This window comes from Cynocephalus volans, chromosome 10 (assembly GCF_027409185.1).
Source record: "Cynocephalus volans isolate mCynVol1 chromosome 10, mCynVol1.pri, whole genome shotgun sequence".
In the NCBI taxonomy this organism is placed as follows: Eukaryota; Metazoa; Chordata; class Mammalia; order Dermoptera; family Cynocephalidae; genus Cynocephalus; species Cynocephalus volans.
This window is the reverse complement of record NC_084469.1, coordinates 53,771,068-53,789,047: the sequence shown is the minus strand read 5'-3', so window position 1 is coordinate 53,789,047 and position 17,980 is coordinate 53,771,068. Positions and strand designations below refer to the sequence as shown.

General features: G+C 39.7%; 1 protein-coding gene across 3 annotated transcripts; it reads left to right on the top strand.

The window, feature by feature from the left end:
- Window positions 1-792: 792 nt before the first annotated feature.
- ZNF226 (zinc finger protein 226) lies at window positions 793-13,263 on the top strand. 3 transcript variants are annotated; one of them, XM_063111842.1, is made up of 7 exons: window positions 793-849; window positions 1,460-1,514; window positions 2,167-2,317; window positions 5,351-5,412; window positions 7,166-7,292; window positions 8,323-8,415; window positions 10,763-13,263. In XM_063111842.1, exons 4-7 carry the CDS (start codon window positions 5,398-5,400, stop codon window positions 12,901-12,903), a joined length of 2,376 nt encoding a protein of 791 aa, XP_062967912.1. In that variant the 5' UTR covers window positions 793-849; window positions 1,460-1,514; window positions 2,167-2,317; window positions 5,351-5,397; the 3' UTR covers window positions 12,904-13,263. The 3 variants fall into 3 exon arrangements, with proteins under 3 accessions (XP_062967912.1, XP_062967911.1, XP_062967913.1); XM_063111841.1 differs by having other exon boundaries at window positions 2,139-2,317; XM_063111843.1 differs by lacking the exon at window positions 5,351-5,412 and having other exon boundaries at window positions 2,139-2,317.
- Window positions 13,264-17,980: the final 4,717 nt, after the last annotated feature.

Here is a 17,980-nt window from a genome sequence, read left to right as displayed (position 1 = left end):
CACCACATGCAGTTTCAAGGATTTGACATTGGGTTTCTGCTCCTACCAAAGAATGCCCAGTTCTTTTGCCCTTACTCCCACGGTGAAGGCCTTTGGGGTTTACCAAGAAGCATCGGTGACAGGCAATAGACTTAATGTCGCTTACACCCTTTGAACACATCTGTAATAGTCCATTGGGGTTGCTATAAGAAAAAAACAAGGTGAAAGTGCCAGCAGATTCGGTGCCTAATGAGGGCCTGCCTTGCCTTCTGGCTACTGTATCCTCACATAGCTGAAAGAGGAAATGTGCTCCAGCAGGCTACTTTTATGAGAGCATTAATCCTATTCACGAGGGCCCTGCCTCAGGATCTAATCTGCTCCCAAAGGCCCCGCCTCCTAATACCATCACCTTGGGGTCAGGATTTCAACATATTAATTTTGGAGGTGACACAAACATTGAGACCATCGCAATGTCTAAAGTGCTACTCAGCTCGTCGGACTTAACAATGAACACAGTCTGTGCTTTTCCAAGGCAGACCTCAGAGATTCTGGGAGGTGAACACCAGGAGTTCAGGATTATGGGCCACTTCCGCATCAGAGGGCCCGCTTTGGCGTTTTCTGCTCAGACGTTTGGAAAGTGTAGTCTAGAAGGGAGGTGCTGGTGCCAGTTTCTCTCGCCTCTAGCATTCTGTGACAGGTAGTCCAGAGCTCCGTGTAGTCTCACACGCTTAAGCGGCAGTAAAGACGACGGTTTACGTTTTCCCCGCGGAATTCTGGGAAGTGTAGTCCAGGGGCTCCGGGTAGTCGCGGGCACTTCCGCCCGAGGAGGACGACGGAGCAGCCATCGATTCCCTCCTTGTGACGATTCAGGTCTGCTCCTCAGGAATCTTTTGAACTTCTCCATAATGCGCTTGGGACCAAGAGCTAACGGTCTTTCGTTTAGGGAGAGAAAGAGGAGGGGCAAAGAACAGAGGTTTGAGGGACGAGGATGGCGTTTTGTGATTCCTGGGAGGAGCTGCTTTGCCTTGGGGGCGTAGCGGGTTGGGGTGGCCGGGGTCGGGCTGTGCTGACGTTGAGGGTCTCCCGGCCTGTCCGCTTCCGCAACCCGACTTTCCCACCTAGAAGCCAGCGCTGCCACTTGATAAGGTATCACAGTGAACTAGATAACCCTTCTGTGTCTTCGTTTGCTTTTCTGTAAAAGGGAAAGTAATATCTTCCGAATAAAATGTTTTGAAAAAAAGCGACACTATAGTGCAAAAGGTTTAAAACAGCCTGGCACGTGTATTGTTATCTACAATAATTCTCCGAGAAGCGCCCGTTGCGCAGGGAGCTTCTGTGAGCCCAGGAAGGTGGATTGTCCCTGACTCCTGGACCTTTTTAGGAAGGAGAGGGTTGCTTCTAGCTGGGACGGGGGATGTCACTGGTTTATCGGGGATGGAGACACAATCCTTGCATTTCACAGCCTTCTTTCCTTCCCCAGCACTGACTTGTCAAAAAGCTCTGCACGGAGGAGGAGGCAGTCTGCAGAGCTCCATGTGAGTTAGAGTGACCATTCTTCTTATAAAAAGATGTTCACATAAATCGGGGAATGTGTGGGTCACGTACTTGGGCATGGAAAGTGATAATAATTAAGCACTAGTTGGCTAAATTCCATTCTAAGGGATTTGTACAAATGAACACTTTTTCGCCGTACACTGGCTCTGTGAGGTGGTACTGCTATTTTTCTTACGCAAAAGATGAGAAGACAGACGCAGGGAACAATCTGTTTGCCAGTGGTCACCCGGACGGTAGGATGTGGAGCTGGCATTGGAACCGAGGCAGTGCGAGTTCAGACCTGTGTTCATAAATTTCTTTGGTATTTTCTCCATGAAGCATAGGAAACTAGCTAGTATTATGTGAAAATAGGTTGGGACTTCACTATGGAGACCTTGAGAACAAGGTTTGTGGTACTTTATGATTTTATAAAAAATTGTTTTCTCAATTATTTCATTTCCTTTATTTCAGATATTTATAGAAGTAATATATAGTCATGGGAAATTCAGGAAATACAGAAATAAATAAAAATTTTAAATTACCCATAACCTTAGGATGTAAAGATAATAATTATCAATGTTTTAGTGCCTTTTTGTCAAGGCATTCTTGTGTATATTTCTGTTTAGTGGAAGCCGTTTTCTTTTGGACTGACAGTGCACTGCAGGGCTACTCAAACTGGTCCACAAACCAGCAGCATTGGCGTCACCTGGTTAGAAATGCCCATCCTCAAGCCCTACCCAAGACCCTCTGATTTGGAATTTCTGCAGATGGGACACAGGAACCTGCATTTCAGCAAGATCCTAAGGTGATTCCTGTGTGCATTAACTTTGAGAAGCTCAGGAAAGAGTTTTATCTGGAAACTCATGCCTAAAAAATTGACCCTGCCAGATGTCACACATAAAACTGACCTGGCCACACTAGAACCCTACTTAGTCCAGTGATTATTTTTCCCCACTAAATATTGTCAGCTGTCAAGTCTCCTTGCACAATCCTGACATGAGTAGAAGGCAGCTGGCAAGTCTAGAGTCAAAATGGAGTAAATTAGAAGCCATGAAGATGTATTTCTCCTAGGCTTTGGAGAGTAGATTCATTGATCTTTTTGTGCTAGAGGACTTCTACCCGAAGTAGGAAGAGCGACTACTAATTACTGTTATTTTTATTTTATTTTATTTTTTTGTGAATGGCCGGTACTGGAACTAGTTACTGTTAATTAATGTTAGATATTATTGCCACGGTCATCATCAGTGTCATCATCATTATTATTGTTATTACTGTTCTTATCACTATGACAATTTCCTGATTTCTTCAACTATTTGTTTTTATATAATTTTAAACTTATAGAAAAGTTGCAACAATAGTGTAAGGAAATCTTACATAATCTTAACCCAGATTCACCAATTGTTTACATTTGCCTATTTTTCCTGTCAGTGACCATCAGCCAAATAACACCAGGAACATACCTGTAATCAGAGACAGTTAAGTTCATTTTAGCTTGCTGCAGCAAGGAAGCCCACACATCACATGCGGATACGTGGGGTATCTTGGTAAGAGACAATCGGGAGAGGCTGGTTACAGGGTTTTGGCTTGTGTTAGCTGAGCTGGAGAGAGTTTTAGGCAGTGAGGGTTTGCTGTGGATTGGATGCTGTCAAGAAGCAGAAGCAATTTATTGACTGAATATTGTAATGATTTTTACCTAGGAGATGGGAGAAACAAAATGAGATTGGAGTTGTCACTTGTCAAGAAGTATGTGGCCAAAAAAAGAAAAGAAAAGGAAAAAAAGTGGGCTGGCTGGTTAGCTAACTTGGTTAGAGTGAGGTGTTATAACACCAGGGTCAAGGGTTCAGATCCCTATATCTGCCAGCCACCAAAAACAAACAAACAAAAGAAGTATGTAGCCACGCATGTTAGGTATGAGGCAATTGTTTGGTTATTTCTGTCATTGTAGAATGTATTTGTTTCTGTGTTACAGATTGTCTTGTTTTTTCTTATTCACCATCATCACTATGTGGCCCCGTCTGCTTCTTGCTGATCAGTTAAAAACACTGAGTTTGGCTGTTGCTGCTATTAGTTGTCATAGCTTTTTTTTTTTCTTTTTTACAGCTTTATCATACTTATATTTTGTTGTGATTTTTTGCTGAAGCATTTGAGAGCAAACTAGAGACAGTGATTAAAATAAAATTAACTACACTGAAAACATGCTGTTATCTACTCCACAGTCCATGTTTAAATTTGTTCAGTTTTCTCAATGAAGTCTGTGAGAGCAATTCCCCTCCCCCCCCTCGCTAAGGTCTAGTTCAGTTGTATGCTTTGCACTTAGTTTTTGTTTCATTAGTCACTTTAATCTTTAATCTAGAATGATCTGTGAGACCTCAGACTTTTTTTTTCTCGATATTTTTATAGAATATTGATAAATCATTTTGTAGATTGTCCCTATTTTTTGGTTTATTCAATATTTGTTCATAATTGAATTCAGGGTGTACATTATCAGCAGAGATGCCACAGAATTGGTGAGGCATTCTTCTCAATGCATCCATCACATGTTTAGTCAAATGTCAATTTGTGGGTCTGTCCCACTGGTGCTCTCAGCTTTGTTCTTTTGGTTAAGGTGTCTGCCAGTTTATATTTTTCCTTTTGCAATTAATACTTTGAGACTATGTGGCTATCTTATTTCACACCAAACTTTCACCAGTTTTTAGCATCTATTGATAATTTTTTAGTTATCTTTTATTCTACAATTATTAGTTTTATGTGTTGTACTGTGGGAGGAGCCTTCTCTTCTTACCCACTTATTTATTGTACATTCCTGTATGGACACAGATTTCTGTCTTTTTCACGTAAATTAGGTATGAACTATCAAATTTTTCGTTTGATAGTTCAAAAACTACCAAAGTTTTCGTTTTTTATTGCAGTATTTTAGATTTCATTGGTTTCTTTACCTCCGTGCATACATGTCAAAAGGGTGCTTCCAGCTTAAAAAGAAACTGCACTTTTTTTTTACCTTTCATAAAAATGTGTCCATGTCAATATAAATATTATTGTGAGGTAGCAAATTATTGGAAAGACAACCAGAGATTTTCCAGAAGTTATAAGAGACTTTTAGACGACACAGGAGAAACCTGATAACTCCAGGTATCTTACAATATTCTGTTGGTGGAAATCACTTTTTTTTTTTGGCAGCTAGCCAGTAAGGGGATCTGAACCCATGACCTTAGTATTATAAGGCTGCACTCTAACCAACTGAGTTAACAGGCCAGCCCTGGAAATAACATTTTTAAGGGTATTTTAAAACTATAAACTATAATTTACTTACTGCAGTTGCAAAGAAATAAGAAACCCTGATGGTGTTCTAAGAGCTTTCTACCTTGCAATGATTCCATAAGATTGATATTGTTATTCTCCCCTGCCTGCAGATGACAGAACTTAGGTAAACAGATGTTAATAACTTCTCCCCCTGCCAAATAAATAAATAAATAAATAACTTCCCCAAGGTGACACTGCTAGTGAGTAGCCATGCCAGAATTTCATTCCATGCATATCAGTTCAAGAGCCTATTCTTACTTACATTGTCTCAATTTATACCATATCCAGAATAAGAATTGCTACTGTGGAAGTGCAGGTATCCTGGTGATGGGACCACTGTGTGTGGTATGGCAGGTTGTTTTCTGAACTACTACTGAAAGGGGTAAAGGGGACATCTAGTATCTATGTTCTGCTCATAGGCACACGTGCAGCTGCAGCCACCCTGAGGAATAAGCACCTTTGCTAATTCACAAGGAGCAGCCACATGGATTAGTGACATACTTGCCCAGTTTCTATTGACTTCTCTTTCCTTTCTTAGTTCTGCCCTTTTAGGACTCTGCACTTCCCCAAAAGGAAGAATTAAAAATGAGCATGTTCAAGGTGAGTAGAGCTTGCCTTTCTCACTGTTAAGAATGCAATTTTAGTGCTCAGAGACTGGACACAAGTTTTTCTCCTTCAAGGAGAATCAAAGCATTTGAGGACCTGTTGAGTGTATCGGGTGCTTGTTTTGACCGTTTTAAGTTTAACTGGTTTGGGGTTTAGTTTTTATTTCATCATTTCTTATTTTACAAATAAAAGCAGAAAAATTAATAGAAATGAAAAACATCTGCTTTACTACTTCCCTGCTTACAAATTGGCTACTTTTATATTTCTGTAATTGCTTCATTATATGTATTCATGGTTATACATTTGTATTCATAGCGTAGATACTAGTTTTTTAATACTATATAACATTTATTTTAATTGTATTATATTTCTACCCAATTTATGTACCCAATTTTAAATTATTCTCACTATATTTATAAATTTGTAGAAATATATTTATATTTGTAATTTTTTAAGACTATTCTCTCTATATTTATATTTAGTTAAAGATTTTTGCTGTTTTAGGAACACTACATTGACAGTTTTCCTTTTAACTTTTTTAAAAAATTCAGTTTAAAAAAATATATTGCCTTTCTTAATCCTTAACATGCTAGGTATTCATCATTAAAAAGGCATGTTTCCTATGTGGTGCCTCAGGTCTTTTTTGATAGACTGTTCAAATATGGCACAATGTATCAGGATTTAACTGCTGCTTCACACAGAAAAAATATTATTAGACATATTTCACTGCAAGGGCCTGATTCTGTCTTCTCTTATGCCTGAGTCATACCCCGTGTTTTATTTACTGGTCTATCTTTTTTCATTTGCGTTTTTTTTTTTTAAATAAAAGTAATATGTGACCTTAGTATATTTTTTGTTTATTTATGTATTTATTTAAAAGATGACCAGTAAGGGGAACCCAACCCTTGACTTGGTGTTGTCAGCACCACACTCTCCCAGGTGAGCGAACCAGCCATGTCTATATAGGGATCCGAACCCGTGGCCTTGCTGTTATCAGCACCACACTCTCCCGAGTGAGCCACGGGCCAGCCCTATTATGTGACCTTAGTTTAAAAAGTCTGTTGGTACTGGAAGACTTGCCAGACACTTGAGCTTTGTCACTGTGTTTACACCTCAGAGCAACTGTAGGAGAAGGTACTTGGTTTCATCTTCATTTTAAACATTGAAGAGAAGGGGTTGTGAAAAATGAGGAGCCCGCTCACATTCATGTGGAAAACCATAATGACCCGGAGTCAGGGTATTGTGTTCAAGTGAAAGACAGTCAGGAGGAAAGAGAGAAAGAGTCTTATTCAGAGACCTGACATTCCCTTTTGATTTATTTCCATGTATAACACTACTCCTCACCTGACCCCCAGCTCAGTGGGAAGGCAGTTGCTGTCAAACACGATTGGAACTAATCTGGTAAACATTTGGGGGGAAATTGGGAATATTAATTGAAATGTTAAACTTTTTTAGTTCAGGATGCAACAGTTAGAGTTCTAGGGGGTTTACTTGCAACAGTACACCCTGAGAATAGCAGGTAAATATACAAAGCTTTCTTTTTCGTAGCAGCACTTTTGGTAAGGCTGAGGACCATCAGCGTATGGCGTTGGCAAGATAGAAGGAAAAGGGCTGGGAAATGTACTAGAAATGGCTCAGAATCCAGAGCAACTTCCCACCCATCCTTCCCACCTTCCCACCTTCTCAGTGTAGCTCCTCTTCCAGTGAACATTGGTTGTAAGATTGAGGCCATGTGTGTTTGTTGTAGGAAGCAGTGACATTCAAGGACGTGGCTGTGGCCTTTACTGAGGAGGAGCTGGGGCTGCTGGACCCTGCCCAGAGGAAGCTGTACCAAGATGTGATGGTGGAGAATTTCAGGAACCTGGTCTCAGTGGGTGAGGACTGGAGTGTCATTGTGACCTTGGAGTTTTAAGGCTTTGAAAAGGTTCTTGAAATGGTTCCCTGAGTATGGGAACCTGACTTTTCTGATTCCTATGGGATACAGAGACAGGATGTTTCTGGTCTTTCTGAATAGGATATTTCAGGTCTTTTTCATTTGTGTTTTGTAAAAGAACTGTAAATAGATAATACACTGTGCTATACCTTGTGTATACTTTTTCAAATTTTACTCTGGTCCTGTTAGTGAATTATAAAACCAATTTATTGAATCCTACCAGCAATATGTTTTTTTATTTTTTTTATTTTTATTTTTTTGGTGGTTGGCCAGCTACTAGCAATTTCTAATGAAATAAAATAGGGTAGAAAATAGAGCTCTTTAGGAAAAACGGGACACACTGCAGCAAAAACTCTGGCCCATTGCATGAGTGGTGTGAGAGCCATTGGGAGGAGATTTAATGAAAACAGACATTAGTTAGAAATAAGTTACTTAAACTTTCTTTTCATAACATATAGCCACGCGTTGCTTAACGACAGGTTTATGTTCTGAGAAATGCGTTGTTGGGGCTGGCCAGTTAGCTCAGTTGGTTAGAGTGCAGCCTTATAGCACCAAGGGCACAGGTTCGGATCCCTCTACCAGCCAGTTGCCAAAAAAGAGAAAAAAAAAAGTATACAAAAAAAGAAATGTGTTGTTAGGTTATTTCATTTTTGTGTGAACATCATAGAGTGAACTTACACAAACCTAGATGCTCTAGCTTACTACACACTTAGGCTACAGGGTATAGCCTGTTTCTCTGGCTGTCATATACGCAGTCCATTGTTAACCGAAACCTTTTGCAGTGCATGACTGTATATTTATGTATATATGTCTGGGTCATGAAATACATGATATTTCTTTAATGGGTCATAATTTGAAAAAAAGTTTGAAAAGCACTGCTTTTGGTGACTTGAATATGCAGTTGCAACTCAAATTTCTAGTAAATTTCAGTTCTAGTATGTTTGTACACTTGTGACTTTGCATGTTCTCAGGGCATCAGTCCTTCAAACACGATACATCACGTATAGAAATAGAAGAGAAGCTTTGGATGATGAAGATAGCAGCCCAAAGAAAGAGAAATTTAGGTAAGAACCAAGCAATTGTGAGTCTTTGTAGTAACTGTCTATGCGTTTTCCTTCTCACCACCCATGGTGCCGTCACCTGGTCCAAATGGCCAGTCTCTCTCCTGGATTATTGTAACAGTCTTAGTACTGGTTGCCCTGCTCCCACCCTTTCTCACCTACAGTCTGTTCTCTAAGGGGCAGGCAAAGTGATCCCTTGTAATCTTTGGTCAGACTATGTTATTCTCTGCTTAAAAATATTATGTGGCTTATTTTATTTAGAGTAAAAACCTCTCAAAGAGGCTGACAGAATCCTACATGGTTTGCTCTTTGTCCCCCATTGCCTCACTGAATATACCTCCTATCTTTTTCCTCTTGCTCAGTGTATTCCAGCCACGTTGTCCTCTGTGTTGTTTTTCAGACCTGCCAGGAATACTTCTGCCTCACAGCCCTCTATATGTTCTCTGCCCAGAATACTCTTTCACCTGTAATGCTCCTGGTCCCTTCTTTACTTCACTCAGGTCTCCACTCAATTTTAATATCATAAAAGAGGCCTCTTCTGACTACTTTATTAAAAGTACAATTCTCCCTTTACTCTCTGTGCCCTGTCTTATTTTGTACCTGAGCATTGATCATCAGTTCACATATATGAAGGTACTTCAAAAAGTTCATGGAAAAATAGAGTTAAAAGATTTTTATTTATACAGATATTTTCATGATCTTATTGAAGTACCCTTGTATTTTTGTTTATTCACTGATTATCTGTATCACTGGAGTGTAATCTCCAGGAGTGAAGAAATTTTGTCTCTTTTGTTTATTGCTATCTCCTCAGTGCTTAAAATAGTCCTGGTGTGTGGCAGGGGCTCTGTAAATATTAGTTGAATAAGTGAGTGAGTTAGTGGATATGGACATCTGTCTTTCATGCAAATAGCAAATAGGAAGCAAATGAATCAGAGTAAATAAGGTATATTGCAAAATATTTCTTGTCTTCAGATGAATTCCTAACATAATTCTAATTTCTCAGGTGCCTGATTTTAATTTCCCAGGTGTGTACATATGTCTATATGAGTTGACCCATGTACGAAAGTCTTACAGTTGTAAACAAACTGAATAACAAGCTTTCCCTGTGACTGTCTTTGAGGAATTGTAACAGAGTATATTCATTTTGGGGGTGGGGGGGATGATACTTTTTTAGTGAGAATTCTTATGTCTGTCTGTTTCTTAGGCATTCCCACATAGAAGGAAGGAAAATTCTGTTTCCTTATCTCTTACATTGGGGAAGAAAAAGTTTTAAAAAATAGCCAACTTGTGAGTCTTTCCCTTAAGAGAGTTGCCCAGCTGCATCTCATTTGCTTCTTCCAAAGTCCACATCCATAATAAGAAATGGATTTTAGCATTGTTACCTCTACAAACATTTTATATGTGTGTAGATTTATATGTATCACCTTAGAAGGCATTTCATGTAATGACACTGTTACTGGTTGTGATGATTCTCTGGTAGTTTCTAGTCTGTTTCTTCAAAACACTTATTGTAAGCTATTAAATTTACTTCATAGTTTAATTTGGAAAACATTTTCGTTAAATGCAAATATAACTACATCCAAAAATTTTTCATATTTTGTTTTCACAGAGATAGCATTCTTCCCTAACCTCTGAATTTTGACTCTTACTTGAGAAACTAAAAACATATTAGAGACAGTACAAAAGCCTCAGAAGGATCCAGTGCATAGTTCTTTCTGCTTTCCTTTTATCCCAAGTGATTGTTACTGCCTTTGATTTTTTCTTCAGCATTAACCCCCTTACTGTACACCTGTCTTAGGTACAGCTTTTCAGCTTCTCAGCAGAAGTGCACTTTCCAGTTATTTTTGTATTTCAGATACCTTATTTGTAAGAGCTCTTTTGCTTCTGTAACTTGGCTGAAACTTAAACTTGGATTTGAAAATACAGAGAATCCCAGAAATCAAACTGGGATTCGTCTGTGCATGCATTTCTTGAACACCTAGTAACTGCCAGGCACTGTTCTTGGCAGTGGTTATAAATTATGAGCACTGTAAGATGTTTGTCCTTATTGATACTGTATTATGGTAGGAAAGATATGTAATTTAAAAAAGTGATTTAGGTAGTATGTATGTCAATAATTGTGTTTTTAAATGGGTTTTATTTATCCTTAGTAGTCGGGAGCTTAGTGAATCACCTCTTGGTTTCTGTCAGTATGTAAACCAGAAAACTTCATATTCATATGTAGTGAAAAAGATAAGCTGAGCCATCCTGAGGTTTGTTAAAGTCTCATACTGTGTCCTAAGTGTGAAATCTTAAATCTTTTGAACAAAGCATTCACTTGTCCAAGTCTCTGAATTATTTGTCCTTACAGGAGAGAACAATCAAAGTGAGTTAAGGGCTGTTCATGACAGAGCATCTCATGAAGAGCTTTCCTGCTGGCAAATCTGGCAACATATTGCAAATGACTTAACCAGATGTCAAGACTCCATGATAGATAATTCTCAGTTTCACAAACAAGATGATTCCCCCTGCCAGGTTGGGGCAGGGCTCTCCGTTCAAATTTATGAAGATAATACTGGCAGTCCAGAGTTCCCAACTTTGAGAACCCAGGATTCTCAGAGGAAAACTTTCCTGACTGAGTCACAGAATTATGAGAATAGATATCAGCAAATTTCCAAGAAAAATGAACTATGTCAGTATAAACAGGGCGTTGACCTCATCAGTTGGATTTCTTTTCACCATGATGATCATAGGATGCACAAAAGTGAAAAATCTTATAGCCCCAATGATTATGGAAAAGACAGCATGAAGATTCCAGCATTTGATCAGAATAGGATGATTCACACAGGACAGAAACCTTACCAGTGTAACGAATGTACAAAAACCTTCAACAACCTCTCCAGCTTTGATCTTCATCAGCAGTTACACCCAGGAGAGAAGTCTCATACACGTATTGAGTGTGAAAAAGGCTTCTGTTATAGCTCAGTTCTTCATGTTCATCAGAGAATTCACATGGGAGAAAAACATAAGTGTGATGAGTGTGGTAAGGAATTTAGTCAGAGGTCACATCTACAAGCCCATCAAAAAGTTCACACTGTGGAGAACCCATACAAGTGTGAGCAGTGTGGGAAAGGTTTCCGTCGTAGATCAACACTTAATGTTCATTGTAAAGTTCACACTGGAGAAAAACCTTATACTTGTGAGGACTGTGGGAGGGCCTTCAGTCAGGCCGCTCACCTTCAGGACCATCAGAGACTCCACACTGGGGAGAAACCATTCAAATGTGATACATGTGGTAAGAGCTTCAGTCGGAATTCTCATCTTCAATCCCATCAGAGAGTCCATACGGGAGAGAAACCCTACAAATGTGAGGAGTGTGGGAAGCGCTTCATTTGTAGCTCAAATCTGTACATTCATCAGAGGGTCCACACAGGAGAAAAACCCTATAAATGTGAGGAATGTGGAAAAGGCTTTAGTCGTCCTTCAAGTCTTCAAGCCCATCAGGGAGTCCACACAGGAGAGAAATCATACATGTGCACTGTGTGTGGTAAAGGCTTTACTCTTAGTTCAAATCTTCAGGCCCATCAGAGAGTCCACACTGGAGAAAAGCCCTACAAATGTGAAGAGTGCGGGAAGAGCTTCAGGAGAAACTCCCATTATCAGGTTCATCTGGTGGTCCACACAGGAGAGAAACCCTACAAGTGTGAGGTATGTGGGAAGGGCTTCAGTCAGAGTTCATATCTCCAAATCCATCTGAAAGCCCACAGTGTAGAGAAACCTTATAAGTGTGAGGAGTGTGGGCAAGGCTTCAATCAGATTTCACGACTTCAGATTCACCAGCTGAGCCATACGGGTGAGAAGCCGTACAAATGTGAAGAGTGTGGAAAGGGGTTCAGTCGTAGAGCAGATCTTAGAATTCATTGTAGGATCCACACAGGAGAGAAACCCTATAATTGTGAGGAGTGTGGGAAAGTCTTTAGGCAGGCCTCAAATCTTTTGGCCCATCAGAGAGTCCACAGTGGAGAAAAGCCGTTCAGATGTGAAGAGTGTGGGAAGAGCTTTGGTCGGAGTGCACACCTTCAAGCTCACCAAAAAGTCCACACTGGAGAAAAGCCTTACAAATGTGAGGAGTGTGGGAAGGGCTTCAAGTGGAGCTTGAATCTTGACATGCACCAGAGGGTCCACACGGGAGAGAAACCATATATGTGTGGGGAGTGTGGGAAGCGCTTCAGCCAAGCCTCAAGTCTTCAGCTTCATCAGAGTGTCCACACTGGAGAGAAACCGTACAAATGCGATGTGTGTGGTAAAGTCTTCAGTCGGTCTTCACAACTGCAGTCTCATCAGAGAGTTCACACAGGCGAGAAACCTTATAAGTGTGAGATATGTGGTAAGAGCTTCAGTTGGCGATCAAATCTTACGATTCATCACAGAATCCACGTTGATGATAAATCCTATAAAAGTAATAGGGGTAGTAAGAACATCAGTGAATCCACCCAGGAAAAAGTTCTATAAAGTGATTTTTTTTTTGAGACTCAAGTGTCATGTGAATTCTTCCAGTCATCATGTCTTGAAAGAAAAGATCATTTGTTTCATTAAAGCTAGTGTTTCAGCCATAGCGCCTCATGTCCCGGTTGTCCAGAGACCACACAGCAGAGAACTCTTGTAATGGCTGTAGTAAAGGCCTCAGTCAGCATCCTGACCTTTATCAAATGTTACTCAGAAGAGAGGCCTTAAAGGATAAGAGTTTTTTCTGGCCTTTTACAAAAGTTTGATGAACATGCCAAAACTAGGGTCCCATAGAATGTTAACTCCATAAAGGCAGAGACTTTGTTCACTACTGAGTCAAGATGATCTTATCATTGCCAAGTGCTTCACAGGTACTCAATATTTGTTAATAAATGGGAAAATATATAATATCTGAATATTGTGTTGAGATCACCTCCAGAATATCATAAATTTGTATTCAGAACAGGAAACCTGAGAGTAGCCTTAATAAAATTAGGGAGACAAAGAGTTGAAAGGTAGAAAACTACACAGTACTGCAATATTTCATATTTGTTTGGCATTGTCCTGTTATAATTAGTTCCTGTCCTCCCCCAGCCTTTCATATCAAGTTGGCTCCTATCTTCTTGGACTTTCTCTAGTGTTGTATTGATTTTATACAATATAGATTCAATTATCTTTTGTGAGAGTACAGGTTGACTGAAAAATTAATATTGTTAATCTTACAATAACAGGACAGTACATACTACACTATTATTGATTATTTTTTCAACACTTATGGCAGAGATTTAAGTGTTAGAAAGAAATACTAATGATAAACATTTCTTAGTAAATGCTGCATTGGTCATTGGTTTCTTAGTCTCCACGTTTACATCCTGGCTTTGATATGATTGCCTTGTAAGAGCATTAGCATTATTCTCATCAAAACCTCTTAGGTAGAGACTATTTGAAGTAGATTCGTTTCGCCAAGTTCTCTACCCCAAATTCTCCTTTCCCGACCCTGAGAAAAAAGTACAAAAAATTTTGTTAGAATTAGTTAAATTCCATCAAACACATTGATATTAGGGCATGACTGACTTTCACACTTTTTCCTAGTGGTGGGAGTGAAAAAAACGCTCTGATCTAGAAATCATAACATAGTAACTGATGATCAGGAGTTTCAAATAGAGAAGGTGAGTAGCATATCAAAGATGTAGCTGAATTTTGTAAAAGTGGAAGTACGCATCAATAGGAATTTATTTAAGTTTTTATACATTCCTTCAATAACATGGGTCCATTAAAATATGGCCAAGTCTTATGACAGTAGATGAATGTAATATTTTAATGTAGTTTAAAGCCATCACATACCTTAAAGTCATATGTGTCTAAGTGAGCATGAATAATGCAGTAGATCATGTGTGAGGGGATATTCACCATTATGTAAACAGTGGCAAGAAGAATCTGCAGGAATTTTTTCATGTTTAACTTCTATATTTTTTAAATTTTCAGTAAGCATCAATTTTGCAGTAAAATACTGTTATTTTACAGTAACAGGTATTAAAACTACATAAAATTGATTTGAAAAATTACTAAAAAACATAATGCCTTATAGTTATGGAATCATATCGTGGTATATAAGGCAAAAATTAAGGAATGGAACTCTGGAAAAGAAAAAAATACAGTTATTCAAAGGTACAAATACATTGGTGAGTATGAATAGTTGTATGTATGTGCAATTAATGCATTTGAAGTTTCTTAGGCATAAATCCATTCAGTGTGGAAGGTTTTAGTGCAGTTCCAATGGTGGAAATTAATGCATCATAGTTCTTACAAGACTTTCTCACTGGATGAATGGGTAGCCCAGGCACTGGCTGGATCTTTCCAGATACCGTATGGCAAAGAGAATCTTGAGCTGTGGAAAAAAGAATAATGAAAAAATTGTTTATAAAGTAACAAGTCAAGGACAAATTCTGAAGATAGTAGAAATACATAAATTTTGGAGGTAAATTGTAATAAAGATTCCCTGAGGAAAAGCTGTGCATAGGGAGGGAACAGCCTGATGCCAGCAGGGCCTAATGATGGGAACGAGCAGTTCAGGATTGAATACTATATCCTACTTAGACATTTCAGTGATGTTTAAAACTTACTTGATTAAAGGACTTTACTCAGCAGAGGATATATACAATGTGAGCAGCAGGTTTCTACAACTTCCTGTGGTTTCCTGGACCACACTGTCACATGCTAAGTATGTAAAGCCCCATGCTACCTCAAATTGTGTTAGATATCAGAAATCCTGGCCCTTCGATGCCTTGTTTTGTTTGCTTTTAGTAGATATTAGGATAGCCCACTAACTCTCACTCAAGGTAATTGTAGTTTAGTGCGTTAAACCAGGGGCTGGCAAACTACCTCCTGTGGGCCAAATCTGGCCCCCTGCCTTTAAAGCTTTACAGGAATATAGCAATTATGTCCATTTGTTTATGTATTGTCTATGGCTGCTTTCTTGCTACAATGACAGTTTCATAGTTGTAACAAAGATTATGGCTCACAAAATCTAAAATACTTAGTCTCTGGCCCTTTACAGAAAAAGTTTTTCGACCCATTGTCTTAAACCAAAGTGATTTGTCTCCCGTAACTGAAATAACCATGGGTAGAGCAGAACTTAGAGATGGTTCGGTCAGATTTCCAGAATGGTTTCCTTTTGATTCTCATATATGCCCTTCTGGATGACCTTGGTCTTTAGGTTAATCCAAAAGTGGAGGTAGCAACTGGATACTACCTGTCTCCTTTTTCACAGCCAGTAGAAGAGAGCTCTTTCATCTGTAGTGTTGGGTAGTTCACTACTCACTCCCGACGTGTGTGGCTCTTCTGACCTTGACTCCCATCTGTACTCAAGATTAAATTTCTAGCTGTGTATCCAGTTCCCTCGGCCTTTGTGGGCTAAGTTTCAACACCCACTTGCCACCATGGGCTGGAGTTCTCTATGTGGGGCCTCTGGAAGGTTTTATTTGCACTAGGCTACATATTGACATTTTGAGGAACTTATATATTGTCAGCATTTCTATCTCTTTGAAAAAAAGGGACCCAAAGTCAAATTCAGTGAGCAACTGAATGACAACACATAGAATTCACAAGCTTGTGGAGTCTCTTATGTCATAGGCCTGAGTGGGGAGAAATGGAATCCTGAAAAACTGGGATGGGAACCTATGGGCAGACTCTAACAAAGCCGAGGATTGTGACCTTTCAATTTAGCTGGGCCTTCTTTGCTGTTAGAAAGAGCCCTTTCTCCCTGCTGTGAGTTTAGACTCCCCTTACCTGAGGAACCTGTAATGACCTCCCCTGAGATAGTTTTCTTGCAAGGGACTATAGATCCTCAAGACTTGCCTCCACAATCTCTCAGACCTGTAATAAGACTCAGTCCCTCACCGGCAGTGGGGGAGCAGTCATCAGGTGCAAAGTATGACTATAAGGAGACACTACTAGCCAAAATAAGGGTTTTTGTAATTTGCATCAATAGAAACCTGAGGCATATATATGGTTGTGGATCTTAAGGGTATTGAATCAGGTGGAAGTAATATAATGATGGGTTGGGCTGGATTTTTTTTTTTTCTAAGATGACCGGTAAGGGGATCTTAACCCCTTGACTTGGTGTTGTCAGCACTAGGCTCTCCCAAGTGAACCATGGGCTGGCCCTTGGTTGATGTGGGTGCACTGAACAGTGTTTCCAGACTGACTCTGTTAGCTCGAGCACCTGGACATGCCTTTAGCGGTTTGCTCAATTGAGTGACAAACCCGGACACAAAGTTAGCCTGTCTACCCTAAAGTCCAAAAGACAGAACTTTGTATTTTGTAGAACAGAGTTTCTCAATCTCAGCAGAACCGATGTTTTGGAGAGGATAGTTCTGTTGTTCAGAGATGTCCTGTGCATTGGATGTTTAGTAGCATCCCTGGCCTCTAGCCACTAGGGGTTAGTAGTATGCGCATGTGCACACACACATATCCGTAATAACAAGCCAAATTGTCTGTAGATACTGCCACATATCCCCTGGAGGGCAAAAGTGCCTCAAACTGAGAACCAGTGCTGTAGAAGAAGATATACAAAAACAGAAATATTAGAATGCTGGAATAGATTTATCATGTAGAACCTGCTTACTCAACCCTCTCCATGCCTGGGGCAGATGTTCAGAGGACCTCTCTTTGCTAAGGATTTGGGAAATTCATTGGTGAGGGGAGCATTGGTAGTCTTGGAAAGCTCTGTAGTGACTGTTCTCTGCAAACTAGGAATGAGAGAGGAAGATCATCACATCAAAATGGGCTCCTTGAATTCAGTGATGATAGAATCCTGGAGCATCAGGAGTCAAGTGGGGCGCTTGATTGGCAGAGACAATGTGAGCGTGTTCATCGTAATGAGCAGCAAATCCAAGGGGTAATCAGAATGGTTTAATACACAGAGATCTTTGTGTTTGCCCATTGATTGTGGTGTTTCTCTGTCTGAAATAGATGAGAATTTTACTAAATTTCTACTTGATTTGAATAAATGGAAAATCTTTGGGTCTGGTAAATCATCATGAGAGAAAGTTGTGTCTCCTCAGCCATTTCCAAAATGTGGTGAGTTCCCATTCTCAGAGTACCTTGAATGAAGGGCATGTCAGGTCCCCTTGAGGAAGTACCCTGATATGCTGACAAAACTGATTTATACTACCATAAATTGTCCTAGACTTCCCCAAAGAGACTTGCAGCCATACTTTGTGGTGGCTGTGCATTAGGTCCTGTAAACAACTAGAATATGGAGGGATTAGTGGACACTAGAGCTGAATCAACATTAACTCCTGGAACCCACAAAATGTTATGGTCCACCAGTTAGTAGAAGGGCTTATAGAGGACAAATAATGGATGTTTTTGCTCAGGTTCATATATGATGGTCTGAATAGATTACTGAACCCATTCTATGATTATTTCCCAAGTTCCAGAATACACAGTTGCAATAGAAATACTCAACAACTGGCAGAATTTTCAAATTGGTCCCCTGACCCATGGAACACTGGCTATTTTGGCAAGAAAGGACAAGTGGACATGTACAAAAATGGTAAAAACCAAAAGAAAAAACAGT